Genomic DNA, 15,178 nt, shown 5'->3' with positions numbered 1-15,178 from the left:
CCGGTGTCACACACTGTCACACCCCTGACCCCCGCGGTGTCACCTACCGGGACAGGACAGGACACCCCCCGTGTCCGTGACCCCGCGTGGCCCGCGGGTGTCACTCAAAGGCCACGCCCCGTGCAGAGACCACGCCCCCTTGTCAATCATATCCGCTAACGAGGCCGCGCCCTCAGCAGGGAGACCCGCCATGAGGCCACGCCCACCCCGCCACCGGGAAGCCCGCGGTGGTGGCCGCCCCAGACCACCGGGGAGGACACCGTGGGACGGTCATGAGGGGACACCGTGGGGACCGCGCCCAGCGGCCCCGCCTCGCCACCGTGACCTCGCCCCGTTACATTGGGCCCACGGTGGAGACCGCGCCCTCCCTTACGCAGAGGCCCCGTCCCTCCACGGCCGCGCCCCGTCAATCACCGCGCCCCGCCCTCCATACCCCGCCCCCTCCGCCCCCCGTCAGGAGGCCCCGCCCCGCCCGTCACGCGGCACCGCCCCTGCCGCCCGCGCCGGGCGGACCCGCGGCCCCGCGCCCCTCGCGCGGCCTGAGGGCTGGGCCGGGGCCGCGGTCCCGGCGGTGCCGCGGTGCCGCCGCCCGCCGGTAAGTGCTGGGCACGGGCCGGGCCCGGGGCCGCCGCTCCTCGCCGCCCGGACCGACCCTCCCCCCCCTTCCCTCCCCCCCGCCCCTCGCATTTTCACGGATCCTCCCGAAAGTTTGGGAGCGCGGCGGGGGGAGCGGGGAGGGCCGGCCTGGGGGAGCGGCCCCGTGCGGGGCTGGGTGGGCCGGGGGTGCCTGAGGGTCCCCTCTGCGGGTGAAACGCTGCATTTCATTGTTACGGTGCTGCTTTTTGTTGCTTTAAAACCTTATTTTTCACGTTCTGTTGGTCGTGGCTCTTTGCCCTCGGTGCCCTTTCTTTCCCTTTTTTTAATTTTTATTTGTTGCATTTTTTATCCTACTCCAGCCTTCCCTCCGCAGCAGTGCCGCGGTGCTGACGTGGAGCTGGAGCGGAACGATTCCCAAAAGGAATTTTTGTAATGCTGGCTGTGTCTCGTGCCCTTCCCCGGCTGTTTTCCAGCCGCCCCTGTCCAGGTGCAGGTTTAAGCTCATTTCACCCCCCCTTTTCCAGCAGCCCCGAACCCGGCCAGGTGCCGGCGTTTCTCCCAGGCCCCTCTCTCCAGGTCTCTCCAGAGGCTTTGGAGGCTCCTGGGACTCGTGGTGTCCTCTGGCTGAGCTGGAAAAGCCCAGTTTGCTGCTGGGGAGGTGGCTGTGCCAGCCGGCTACGCCCCAGCTGCCGCTTCTAGTGGGACAGGTGAACGTGAGGGGTTATCAGCAATGCCAGAATTCCAGAATCATGGAATGGGTTGGGTTGGGAGGGACCTTAAAGCCCATCCAGTTCCAGCCGTGCTGAGGGCAGTGATGTCAGATCAATAGAGGCAAAGCAACCCAGACCTGAGGAATAAAAATAACCTGGAATTGCAGGTTTGGTGTGGGGCTGCAGGAGCAGAGAGCATCGTTTGGATGTATTTTTAATTTGCGATCTCTGGCTAAACACCTCGGGAAGGTTTCCTGGCTTCCTGTCAGTCAGAGCTCAGCCTGGGGCATTTACAGCTTGGGAGCACATTAGGATTTTATTGCATTTAATTTCTCCACCCTCACCTCTGTAAAAGAAACATGATTATAATTGTTTTATTTTTGCTGTTCCTGACAGCAACCCAGGGTCAAATTTCAAACCTACCTCTCTGCTTCTGGTATAATCTGCTCAGGGGTTCACAGTGGGTGTTTTTAAGGCGATTCTCTCTGGCTGCACAGATTATTTTAAAAACAACTGAAATCTTCTATTAAAAAAAGCCAGGGTAGTAACCAAAGTGGTTTTTCCCCGGACACGTGCGTGGGGGGGTTGTGTCCTGGTTTGGCCTCCCTCGGGATGCTCTTTGGAGCCTGGCATGAGGCCTGGGAGAGCTGGGAGGGAGTTTGGGAGGTGCTAGCTCTCACTTTAAGGTAGCCAAACCTGATCACCCTGGAGACAAAAAATCTGGGAAGCTGCAGGGCTTGGAGCGAGGAGGTGCAGGGGTCAGACCTGCCCATCCCCATGGATTCTACCCAAGGGAGATGTGTGGTTTTCCTGCTCTGGTTAAGTGGTACATTTAGGCGACATTTTGGTGCCTGGATTTTGGAAGTGGAGGCAGAGCTTGGAGGCTCCTCCAGCTGGTGATGGAGCCCTGAGACTCCGGTGCCTTCAGCTCTGCCCCTTCCGTTGCCGTGCCCTCACCTGTGCCCTCTCCCTGTGCCTCAGGTCGGCGGTGATGTGTCCATCCCTGTGCCCCGAGCGCCGCGCTCCCAAAGCTGCCGCTTCCAGCTAGATCCAAGCCCGCCCGCTGCCATGGAAACGGGCAGCTCGGAGGAGCGGGACGGAGGGGACCAGCAGCGGCAGGAGGGTGGGGACGTCCCTCCCGACAGCGCCAACGGCTCCGTGGTGGCAGCGGAGCCGCAGCAGCCGCCCCCCGGCAAGCTGAGAAAAACGGCCTTCAAGCTGTTCGGGGGCAAGCGGAGCATCTGCACCCTGCCCAGCTTCTTCGGCGGCCGCGGCAAGAAGGGGCTCAGCAAGTGCAAGACCCACGACGGGCTGAGCAGCGCCGCCTGTGACAAGGGCAGTGGTGCACGGCCGGCCAGCCCCTCGGAGACCGGCAGGGATGGGCAGCCCGGGCCCCTGCCTGGCTCCCGCAGCGCTCAGCTGGCCCTGGACACCAGCACCAGGGGGGAGCTGGGCCAGCAGGACGGCTCTCCCCCCGGGAGTATTGAGGGCTGTGACAAAAAGCCCAGCGGGGAGAAATCCTCTTTCCCCAGACCCAAGAAAGGCCTGAAAGGGTTTTTTAACAGCATCCGGCGGCACCGGAAGAGCAAGGCTGCTGAGAGCGAGAAGGCAGAGCTCCCCGAGTGGAACGGGGACACGGAGGAGGCTGGGAATGCTCCTGGGATGGCAGTGGAGAGCCGAGGGGCTGTAGAGGGAAGGGGAGCAGGGCCGGTCCCTGAGGCCACAGCTGGCCCAGGGAACTTGGGGGGTGACTCCAGCTGTGGTGAGGCCACCGAGGCCACGGGCCCCGCAGCTGATGGAGGCACCTCCGAGGGTGACACAATGGCTGTGCCAGGGAACGGGGATGTTCCAGATACAAAAGCAGAGATTGAGGCTGCTGCCTGCTCTGAGTTTGACCGTGAGAGTTTGCTGCTGGCCTTCCACCCTGACTTGATGGACAACGAGCCTCCCTGCCTAGACTCTGGGGACCTGCTGAGCCTCATGCTGGGGGACGTCACCTCTCTGAAGAGCTTTGACTCACTGACGGGCTGCGGGGACGACATCGCCGAGCCCGATATCACCGAGAGCAGCATCTCGGTGGAGCGCAGCCGTGACGCCGCCAAACGCAGCTCCTGCCTCGTCACCTACCAGGGCGGTGGTGAGGAGATGGCCATCCCTGAGGAGGCTGAGGAGTACCTGCACCAGGCATGGGACAGTGGCATGCCAGGGGACAGGAGCTACGGAGCCCAGGTGTCCAGCAGCAGCCTGGAGACACACACCTCTCACGAGGCTGATGCCCACCCCTACATGGGGGATGCCATGGACAGCGTTGACCTCCTGACGCCCCAGAGCGACCAGCAGGAGTCTGCCCCGAACAGTGACGAGGGGTATTATGACTCCACCACGCCAGGACCGGAGGATGAGGCTGGAGAGGAGCTCAAGAAGGACCGACTGCCCCGGGACAGCTACAGTGGCGATGCACTTTACGAGTTTGACACTCTGATGAGCCCCTCTCATGGGGAGGAATCCCTGTTTGAGGGCAAAGTCCCACGCCAGGGCATCTTTAGCTACTTCATGGACTTCTGCCTCCCTGCGGAGAAGAGCCTGATCCAGCAGATGATGGATCAGAAAAGAGGGCTGATGGAAACTGAAGATGAGGGGCTTGCAGCCATTCAGAAAGAGCTGCTGTACTGGGAGCTGCAGAGGGAGCCGGTCCTGAAACGCCTGGATGTCTCCAGCAAGGAGAAGTGTCCCCGGGAAAAGCAGTGCATTGAATGTAAAACCAGAGCAGCCAGCTCCATGGGCAAGAGTCAGAGTGGCCTTGGGAGTGAGCAGGTGGCCTCGCACACCCCAAGCCGGGCTGTCAATGGTGGGGTTGCAGTGGCTAGGGCTGAAAATCCAGAGTGGAAGGATTTTCCAGGGACTCTGTGTCTGGAAAACTGTTACAACAGCCAAAAAGCCCCTGGAAGTTGCCTTATTCAGCTCACAAAGAACAACCCGGGGTTCGATGCAGACCTGGACTGTGGGATGTTTGGGGACCCCATCCATGGCAGCGTGGCCCCAGCCAAGGCAGGGATGTTCCCTGGGTTCAGGCTGCCGGAGCAGGAGCATGGCGGCCGAGCAGAGCCCGCCCCCGGTGAGCCCCAGGTGGGCAGCGAGCCCGAGCATGCCGTGAGCTTCTCCCAGGCTCTGGTGGAGTTTGCCAGCAGCGGGACGCTCTTCTCCAGCCTCTCTGAGAGCTTGGGGAGCTCAGCCTCCAGCTCGTCCTTCACCCAGAACCTGCCTGCCCTCCCCACCATGGTCACCTTTGACGTGGTGGACGTGGAGCAGGACGGGGAAGGGGAGTGTGAGCAGCACCCAGAGCTGACTGCGGGCGAGGACATTGCCGAGGCCTTTGATGATGGCTATGGACAGAAAGAGTCGTTGGCTGAATGTGACGAGAGAATGTCCCTGGGCTTCTCCCCGGGCTCCTTCCAGAGCTGCAACTGGGGGGTGGCCAGCCTGCCCCGCCACTTGCGCCTGCACGGGCTGAGCCCCTCCATGCCGGTGCCGCTCTCCGTGGACCGGAGGAGCCGCTCGCTGGACACGGAGAGCCTGGAGTTCGAGCTGGCCGAGCCGCAGGGGGCCCGGAGCGGCCCCCAGCCTTGCCGGCTCGGGGCCAGGCACGAAGCTGGCAGGAAGGACTCTGCCGGAGCCAGGAGGAGCAGGAGCAAGGAGGAGGGTGAGCTGGTGGCTCCCGAAGGTGGCTTGAGCTGGCCGGGCCTGCGGCACCTCCAGCACGGCACTGACACGGCTCCCGGTGGAATGGAGCTCTGGGACTTGGCTCCGGCTGGCGCTGTGGAGAGCGTCTGGGAGCCATCGGAGCCGCCAGACACCCTGACCCCTTTCCTGCCTCTCTCCCGGGGTGGTATCAGGGAGGCTCCGGAGAGGCGGCCCCAGGAGGCAGAGCTGAGCAGGCACCCGCTCCGGCCCTCCAACCTCCCTCTGCAGCCCGAGGCGAGGCGGGCCCGGGAGGCGGCCGGGTCCTTCCGCTACCACGGGGATGTCCCCAAGCTGTCCCGCTTGTTACCCCTGGGAGAACCAGAGCTGCCCCCGAGCTTTGGCTTCGCCTGCTCCCCGGAGCACCGTGCCAGGGGCAAACCTGTGGGCATTGCCCAGGGCGTGCCACAGCATCCCGAGAACGGCAGCAGGGACACCGAGAGCCCAGAGCGCTGCACTGAGCCCCTCAAGGGCAGGGCCACCCCGGGGCATGGCCCCTGCCGTGGCACCGTGTGCAGTGTCACTGAGGCTGAGTAGCTGCAGGAATGTCACCATGTCACCCAGCTGAGGAGCTGCAGGAATGTCACCGTGTCACCGAGGCTGAGTGTCTGCAAGAATGTCACTGTCACCAAGCCAAAAGGCTGCAGGAATGTCATCATGCTGAGGCTGCTCTGGGCAGGAGTGAAAGGAGAGCAAAGGGAGGGAGAAAACCGGGAGCAGTTTGGGGAGGACTTGAGTTAGAGCTTGGCTGATGCTCCTCTCCTGCAGCCATCCGTGGACTTGCCCCTGTGGATGCTCTGGAAGCAGCTTGGAGCTCCCTCCAGGATTCCTTCATCACCACTGAGGCACTTTCTACTTTTCCTGCCATCTCTAACACCAAGTGCAGCAGCAGCAGCCCCTGGCAGAAGCTGGGGATGGACCCGTTGCTGGTGTGGCAGGTTGGGGTTTGTGCAGGACTGGGGCTGGGGGAACAGGCCTTGGGGAGAGTTTTGAGGGAAATGGGGCTGTTTTCCTCTTCTGGGTGAAAGGTTTTGGTTCAGACTCACTTTGAATGTCTTCCAGCCCAGGCTCAGTGCGGGGAGCAGGGAGGAAGGGTGCTGCTTGTTCCAGAGCAAGGATGGGGCGAGGCAGCTGGGAAGGGGAACTTTGCAGCAACGTTTTTATTTATTTGATTTGTCCTTGCCCCAAAGGAAAGCAGGAGCTTTTGTGTGCGTCCTGATAACGTTCTCCAGGTCTAGTTTCAGTTTGCTCAGAAAGATGTGCTGTCCATGGTATCCCTTTGAAGAACAAAGTGTTGGTCCCTTCTTTGTTGTGGTCTGTCTTGACAGTGCAGAATTCCTGGTGGAAACCTTTCCTGTGCTTTGTCCTGGGCTCCTGGCCTTTCCAGGGCCATGGGGACAGGGATGAGGCCTTTGAAATAAGCTAAATTTGCATCATGCGTGTAGCTGTGAAGTGGCAGATGATGTTACTTTCTCAAAAGGAAGCTTTGTGGCTTTTTAATTTAATTTTATTATTTTAAGGTTGTTTTCTTTGCATAAACCCACAGGAGGAAAGTTTTGTGTTCCTTGCAATTTGGGATGGACTGCAGCTACATTGGGCTTCACTCCTCCTGTCTGGAGGGAACAAAAACCTGGAAGCTGCTGGAGGTTTGGGATTTTTTGCCTCTTTGAAGGAATGTGGAGGAGGGACACAGGCTGAGGGGACAGACTTTGTCCTGTGAGCTCCTGTGACCTCTGTTCCAGGCTCCTGGTCTCCTCTGTGTGATCCCAAACCCCCAATCCATGACACAAAGCTGCTTCCCTGTTCTGTCCAAGCTCTCTGTTCTGATTTAATTCCATTACCAGTGATTTTTGTTTCTCCCCACCTCATTGCCCTTTCTCTATTTTAATGTGCAGCAGAGTTTGTAGCATTAAAAAAAAAAAAAATCCCAAAGTGGAAATACTGGAGTTTTACCACATTTGTGGAGTGAGGGATGGCTCTGCTTGGGCCAGACTTGATTTTCCTGCTGAGTCCTGCCCTGCTGGGTCACCCTCCTGCTGCTCTCCTGCTCCACATGGATGTGGCTCCATCAGCTGCTCCCTGCCATCCCTGGATTTCCAGGCACAAGGAGCTGGTTTGGGTTTGATGGGTTTTTCCCCCAGCAAAATGAGGTGTTCATATTCCTTTTGAGAAAAGATTCCTTCTGCCCTGTCCCAGGCTTGGTTCAGCCTCTGTGTGTGATGTGATTGTCCTGCCGAGGCAGAGCAGATCCATCTGTGCATCCACGGGCTCAGACCTGGATTTTTCCATGTTTTCCTGCCAGCCCTGCTGCAGGGAGTTCCACAGGAACCTGCTGTGCCATGGTTCTTTTCCCTCATCCCTCTGGGACATCAGAGAGGGTTTCCTGGGACACACCTGGCTCTGGGTGCCACTGCTACCCCTAGAGAGGACAATGTGCTGAGCCAGGGAAAGGTGCCCTCGCTAGGGGTTGTCTTCCCTCGTTAGCACAGCTGCTAATGAACGCTGGATATCCCTCCCTGGAGCGAGGGCAGGGCCAGCTCTGTGTCCATCTCACCCCACTCCCAGCACACAAAGCAGGGCACATCCTGTTGGGGACACACAGGGCCATTGTCACCCCCTCACGCCCCTGGCTGGGTTTAGTCCCTGTTTTATTTCCTTTCAGCATCTCACCAAAGGCATCTGGGGGGTTCCAGGCTCTGGAGCTTTGTTCTGCCAAAGTCCTGCCGAGGGCTGGGAATGTGTGGGTGCTAAATGAATGTTCCAGGGTGTCCCTGGGATTCTGGGGGTGGCTGTAGGTACGAGGTGGGGAGGTTCAGTGGGAGCAATACAGCCAAGGCTTGGTCATCTGACTTTATACCAAAGGTTTCTCCTCTTAATTCGATGGGAATTCAATGAGGCAAATATCTCTGGAATTTAAATGAGTTTTCCTAATGCAGTTTAGTCACTAATTTGCTGGATTATTGGCAGATTCTGCCCCATTAACCCAAAGAAATTGGAATTTCTAGTGCAGTAATTCAGCCTGTAAATGATCACTGCAGTAGGGATTGGATTTCACTGCCTGCTGAGCCACCCTTCCCAAAAACCCCACTTGGATCCATGGGAACAAAGCTGGGCTGGAGCTGGGTCAGTCCAACACTGCCTTACCCGGGGAGCTCACATCTGGGGGTGGTCACTGGGGCTTCTTATGCAAAAGGGCTTCCCAACCAGAAACCAGTCAGAAAAGTCAGGAACAGCAGAGGGTCCTGACAGGATATTTAGGAAAAACTTGAGGAATTTGCCTGTTCCTTGCAGGGAAGTGAGGGACTGGGGCTATGAAGCTGTGATGGAACCACTGCCCTTGGGGTCAGCCTGCCAAGAGGTTCTGTGTTGCATTCTGGGGACTTTGGGGTTTTCTTTTGTTTGTTTGTTTTTATACACATAAGAAAACGGTCAATTTTCTCTATTTTTGTATAGTTTTGCATTTTATAATCATGGGGAAATTTTACAGACTGTTTTTTCACTTGTGTGTCTTGTCTTTCCAAGTGCTGTGGTTTGCTTTTCCCATGGATAAAAGGTCATTCCTGCTGCTGCCGTACCCAGATCCCACCCTGCTCCCTGGGATGTGCTGGGGGCTCTGCCCAGCCCCCCCAGGCCTCACAAACACACTTTGCACACACTTGAGACACCCTTAACCCTCCTCTGTTACACTCAGCTGTCTTTGCTTTTCAGTGTTGTTTTTAATCTGAATCTGTGGATTTTGGTGATTTCACCTTCCAAATGTTTTAAAAAACCCACAGGTTTCAGCTGAGGCTTTTCCTGCTGTCTGCTGATGTTATTTTATCTCAAATTGGGGCTTTTCTTCAATCCTTGTGCAGGAGAGGCTGTTGGCTGGTGCATGGAAATGCTCTTGGACAGGTTTCCTCTCCCCTTGGTGCTCCCTGGCTGGGCTGGGAGCTGGGATTTTGCCTTGGTGCCTGAGGATTGTTCCTGAAATAATCCTGGGGTTAGCAGGGCTCCCCACCTTCTCCTCCTTCCCTTCTCCAGGGAGCTCTAGCCCTGTGCTCTGCATCACCAAAACATCTCCCTGGAATGACACTGCCTTGAACTGCAGGATCAGAGGAGAGGAGAGGAGAGCTTCTGGAATGCTAAAGTCCAGCCCAAAGCAGATTTCCCCCTCTTTTTCCCCCAGCAGAGGTGGCAATTGTCCTCGATTTGGCTCTGCAGAGATTTTTTTTTTGTCTTTTTATTAACTTGTCACCTAATGGTGCTTTTAAAAGTTTTTCTGGATTGGGTTTGCCCCATTCCCCACAGGGATGGGTAGGAAGGTTTCTCATTGAACATTCCTGGGGCACTCAGACCCACTTTCCACATTCCCTCTGCCCTGGAATTCTGGGCTCCCTCCTCTCCAGCTGGGGCCTCCTGCTCTTCTCACCCACACTGAGTCACCCCAAAGCTCCATTTGGGTGAAGTGAGAAATTGAAATCCCAAAAAGCCTCTCAGTTGTAAGGAAATAATGAATTAGCCCTTGTCCTCAGCTGCCCCACCCCGCTGCCAGGCTGGCAGCTCCTCCCAGGTGACCGACCTGGCTGAATTTGGGGTTTTTTTGTTTCCTTCCTGGTCTCATTGCTACTAGTCCTTTCAAGTTTTTGATGTATTGATTGTGTTTTAAAATGAATGTTCCTTTCACTGAATTCTAATGAATAAACTGCAGATTTTTAGAGAATATTGGATTTCACTGGTGGTTTGGTGTTTTCATGCTTATTTTATCCTTGATTTGAAGTTTTCCTTTCCCTTCCTCTTTGTCTGCTGGTTATTTGCCAGTGAGGTGGAATTTTCCATGGGAGAAGGCAACAGAGACCCTTTGGAACAGGGTAAAGCTCCTCAAACCCTCATCAAACGAACCTTGGAAATTCTCCATCCTTTAAGGCTCCAAGGCAGATTTTCCCTCCTCTCTGGGCTCCAGCAGTGACAGGGAGCAGAGATTCCCTGGCTCTGAGGTGGCCCCACCTGGCTGGGACATCCCTGGGATTCCAGAGCAGGGCTGGCAGGGATGGTTTTATCTTGGACCCTGCTGAATGTGTTCCTCAAGTGCTTCCCGACATTTCCAAACGCATTGGAAGACCCAGGAGAAGAGTCCTGCCCTCCGCTGGCGGGAATGGAATTGTGAGGAGCTGTAATTATCTGGAGAGCCTGATGAGCTGCGCCCTTAAGGAGCCCAGGGTGAGGCTCTGTCCTGTCCCTCTCCACGCCCTGGGGATCCCGGCCATCCCCCAGGCTGGAGGGGCGGGCAGAGCTCTGCCCTGAGCCCTGCGAGCCTTTGCTGCTCCCCCTGGTGCTGCTCTCTTCATCCCAAACCTCCTCCCACTTCCCCGAAGCCTCTCTGGAAATGCTGAGCTTCCACCAGAGCTCCTTCTGCTCCCTGGGCCATCCCCAGTGCTGCACTTGGGGAATTTCCCCTTCCCAGCCTGGATCCATCCCTGGCTCATGTTCGAATCACCCAGCTCTGCCCTGGCCACGCTTCTGCTCCTGCCCAGGCAGATGTGGCCGAGCAGCTGCTGGGGAACCTCCCTGGGCCTCCAGACACCCTGCAGGCACCGAAGGAGCTTTGCAACATCCCAGTGCCAACCTCCTCCCCTGGGACCCACAGAGATGGCTCAGGGCTGCCCCAACCCAGCCCTCCCCTCACCAGAGGTTGGTTGCTTCTTAATAGTTTTAGTATTTATGGATTAATATATAATAAATATATTATTAATAATATGTATAATATAAGCAATATATATTACATGATATACCATGATATACCATGATATACCATGATATACCATGATATAATATAATATAATATAATATAATATAATATAAATATAATATAATATAAGATAATATAATATAATATAATATAATATAGATATAATACAATCAATAAAGTATAATATTCATAAATAATACTATTTATAATATATAATCGATATATTTATCTATAATTACATTTATTAATTTTATATGAATCCTTTAAAATATTTTAATATTTATACATAATAAATATATATTTATATAAAATACATAATTATATATACTATATAACTATTTTATATTATCTATAAAATATATAATTATATATAACTATAAACTATGTTTATATACATATACATATACATATATATATATATATACACACACACAACACTTTAAAATATTTGAATATATATGCTTTTAAGTATATTTTAATGTTTATTTCACTATATTGTTTTCTGCTGCATTTCAGCAGTGAATGACCCCCCTCATCCCACTGGAAAAGCCTCCAGCAGCTCCCAAAGCCCTGGTGCAGAGGGTGTGGCTTCTCCTTTGGATTAAATAAAGTTGGTGTTGCCCAGGAGCTGCTTTGACTGTGACCCCCGTGTTTGTCACAGCTCTGGTGGCTTTCACCCCAAGCAGGAGCTGGGGGAGGGCCCTTGGGGCAGCTCCATCCCTGCTGTGTCCCCAAGGACCCTCCCGCGGGAGCCTCTGCTGTGACCTCCCAGCGTGGGGACAGCGAGGGACAGAGGCAGCAGCTGGGGCCACCTCGGGAGCAGCTGGGGGCAGAGGCCAGCAGGCAGTGCTCCTGTGGGGGTGGGGCTGCTGGAAAGCCCTGGCTGAACTTAGGGAGGGAGAAAGCTGCCCAGGCAAGGCAAGGGCAGAGGGCAGGAGCTGGAGGAGGAGCTCTGCTGATTTCCCTTCATTTTAAACGTGGGAAGAGTCTGGAAGGCAATCAGCTGGGAAAATGACACGTGCGGCTGGGTCAGCACTGCCAGGGCTGGAAAATTCTGCCAGAGGAGCCAAAAAAACTGTGGAAAGGCTGGGCAGGGTGAGCGTGGTGTGCTTGGGGATTCCTGGGTCATGAGCTCAGAATTCAGGCTTCAAACTCCCCCTCTGTAGCTGCGCTCCCAGCCAGCCTCCCTACAGCCTGCTGGGTGTTATTCCAGGCACCCTCCCTGCATCCCAAATCCTTCCTGGCTGAAAGAACATTCCCCAGGGCCCCGGGGTTCCCTTTCCACACCCCACTCTGGGGTCTGAGCCTGCAGGAGCTGCAGGGGCATTTTCTCTCGAGGTGATGGCAAAGCTGGGATTCCCTGGCAGGGGCTGGGGTTATCCAGGGGGTCCTGGCTCGTGCCCTGGGGTGGTTAGTGCCCTGTTTTCTGTGGTGCCAGAGGAATATCCCCTTGGCTGCACCCCCAGCTCTGGCAGGGATGGATGCAGGGTATACAGGAGATGGGTTTCACCTGTCCCTGGGTTGTTTTCTCCTTCCCCCAGCACGTGGCAGTGGGTTGATGATGATGAGGACAGCGGGATCAGCTCTTGGGATGGCCCATCCCGCTGGGAACGCTTCAAACCCTCAGCTCTAATTGCCTCCTTGTAAACACAAATTGACTCGTTTGCTGCAAACAAATTCCTGCAGACAAAACCTGGCTGGAAGTCACTTGTCATCGCAGGAATGTATCTCACACTTTGAAGTGTTCCTTTTTTTCCTCCCTTTTTTTCTCCAAAGTGATTTCAAAAGCACCGACACAACAACTCTGTGACACAAGAACTCTGCTCTGTGAGGGAGCACCAGGGGCTTGTGGCACTGCCAGGGTCCTCGGGCTCCTGTGCCCAGAGGCTGCCATGGCCTGGTGACCTTTGTGTCACCTGCCTGCCACCCCTGGGGCAACTGGTTTAGTTCCTTCCTTATTTCCATGGATCGAGTGGAGCTTGTTCATCCCATCCCATCCCATCCCATCCCATCCCATCCCATCCCATCCCATCCCATCCCATCCCATCCCATCCCATCCCATCCCATCCCATCCCCACCTGATTTTATGGGCTCAGTTCCCAGCTAGTGGCTCCCACTGGCTCAGCACAGCCAGGGACAGCCCTGGGACACCCTGTCTGGGACACCTGTCCTGGGAACACAGCAATGTCCCCACCTCACCGTTTTTGGGGGTTCCTGGGTCCCCCCCAGCTCAGCCCCAAGGTCCAACCCCCCAGAGCAGGCAGCAGCCCCTGGTGCCACATCCCCACCGTCGCTCCATGCTGGAGGATTATTTCTAATCCCTCTATTTTTAGAACAATGCTGAAATCTGTTTAATGCTGGAGGGATTTGGGAAAGAAAAAGACAAACAACAAAGAAAGAAGAGTAATTTTCTTTCTGATGCAGGAGCTGCCAGTGAAGGGGTTTTTTGGGTTTTTCATTTTGTTGTTTGGGAGGTTGTCCCTTTGCTGAGTCGGATTACAGTCTGTCAGAAAGGAGGAGGGAAGGAGGCATTGAGCCTTAAGGAAAAGCTCTCAGGGGTTCTCCTGGCTGTTGTGGGCATGGAAAATTTCACAGCAGCAGTAGCAGCAGGACCAGGTTATCCTGCTCCCCAAAATCTGGAGCTGGCCAGGCTTTCCCCAGGCAGGGGGATCCCCCGGGTGGGGCAGACACAGAGCTCAGAGCTCTGTCTGTTCCACGCATGGAAAGGAGCAGGAGAGGACCTGAAGAGCTCAGCTTTTGGGAATATCCTTGGGCAGCACCGAGGGGAGGGGCTGCAGCGCTGGGAACCGTCCCCTGCCCACCCCGGAGGGCCTTGGTGACCAAATCCCGGCTCTCGGCAGGGATCGCCTCCATCCCGGGAATTCGGGCCAGGTTTGGTGCTGCGCTGACCTCTAAGGGAGAGCTCCCATACTGCAGCTCATGGAATCCAGAATCTCAGAAGGGCTTGGATGAGAGAGACCTTAAAGCCCTTCCAAGGGCCCGGACACTTTCCCACATCCCAGGCTGTTCCAGCCCCAGTGCCCAGCCTGGCCTTGGGCACTGCCAGGGATCCAGCGGCAGCCACAGCTGCTCTGGGCACCCTGTGCCAGGGCCTGCCCACCCTCCCAGGGAACAATTCCCACCCAATATCCCATCTCAATCTCTCTAAAACTGTTCCCCTTTGTTTTGTCGTTATGTCCAATGCTGAGCTGGTTCTCCCCAAAATTCCCCCGGGACAGCCTGGGGCCCTGGAGCACTTTTTGGGGACATGACCGGGGAAAACTCTGAGATGAGCCAGAGCTTCACATTCCCTCAGTGCCCTTAGCCTTCAGCATCAACAGCTCTGAGTCACAGCCCAGGGTGAGGGGTCTGTGACACCCTGGGGACACACTGGGAGGACAGGAACTGCCAGAGAGCAGGGCTGGATGGGATATTGGGCAGGAATTGTTCCCTGGCAGGGTGGGCAGGCCCTGGCACAGGGTGCCCAGAGCAGCTGTGACTGTCCCTGGATCCCTCGCCCAAGGCCAGGCTGGACACTGGGACTTGGAGCAGCCTGGGACAGTGGAAGGAGTCCCTGCCCATGGCAGGGGTGGCTCTGGGTGGGCTTTATAGTCCTCCCAACCCAAATCAGTCATTCTGTGACCCTGGAGGGGTTTGGTGGCTTTGGTGCCACCTGAATTGACACCTGGGTGTGAGGGGACTGCAGGTGCTGGGAGCTGTGGGGGTTGTGGGGTCCCACACCATGAGGGGACTCTGGGTGCCAAATCTTTGTGGCTCCCCAGGAACGGGAGCCAGGCAGGCACAGCCAGCACTGCAGCGTGCCCAGGCTGCCGTGGCACCCCAGGGATGGGCGCTTTGGGGCACTGCCTTTGGGGCAGAGCTGCACACCTGTGCTGTGCCACAGCCCCTCACAGCCCCAGCACTGCTGTCCCTACTGCTGTCCCCCAGCACAGCTGGTTTATGCTCTTTGGAATGGTTTTATGTTAATTGGGGTTTTATCTCCTCTGGAGCCTGCTGAAGGTTGGGTTCTGATGCACAGGTGGCAGCTCCTGCTGGGCTGGGGGAATGCCATCCCACCCCAAAGCCCCAGGGTGGGCACCACGGCCCCACTGAGCCCCCTGTGTTACAGGAGCCTCTTCCAGCCAGGTCTCATAAGATCTTGGAAGACTATAACGCAGCCAAGATAGCTCAGCTACCCTTAGAGCATAAAAATCAGCAGGATGGCTTCTGTTGCAGTGTTGGAAACAAAAAGGTTTGATAAAAGGCAAAATAACAAACAGAAAAAACCCGAGCTAGATGCCAGAGGTTCTTGCTCCTGGTAAAACACCTCACAAAAGCCATTAGTTTCTTTGTTCACTTCTTTTTCTGGTAAATTGCTTAGGCAGGACTTTTTGGCTCCTGTGCA

General features: G+C 55.9%; 1 protein-coding gene across 1 annotated transcript; it reads left to right on the top strand.

The window, feature by feature from the left end:
• Window positions 1-469: 469 nt before the first annotated feature.
• On the top strand, window positions 470-9,747 carry AMER1 (APC membrane recruitment protein 1). Its single transcript, XM_050974345.1, has 2 exons — window positions 470-595; window positions 2,289-9,747. Exon 2 carries the CDS (start codon window positions 2,376-2,378, stop codon window positions 5,580-5,582), a length of 3,207 nt encoding a protein of 1,068 aa, XP_050830302.1. The 5' UTR covers window positions 470-595; window positions 2,289-2,375; the 3' UTR covers window positions 5,583-9,747.
• The last annotated feature ends 5,431 nt before the right edge of the window (window positions 9,748-15,178 follow it).

This window comes from Serinus canaria, chromosome 4A (assembly GCF_022539315.1).
Source record: "Serinus canaria isolate serCan28SL12 chromosome 4A, serCan2020, whole genome shotgun sequence".
NCBI lineage: Eukaryota > Metazoa > Chordata > Aves > Passeriformes > Fringillidae > Serinus > Serinus canaria.
The sequence above is the reverse complement of the archived record's forward strand: the minus strand, read 5'-3'. Positions and strand labels throughout refer to the sequence as shown.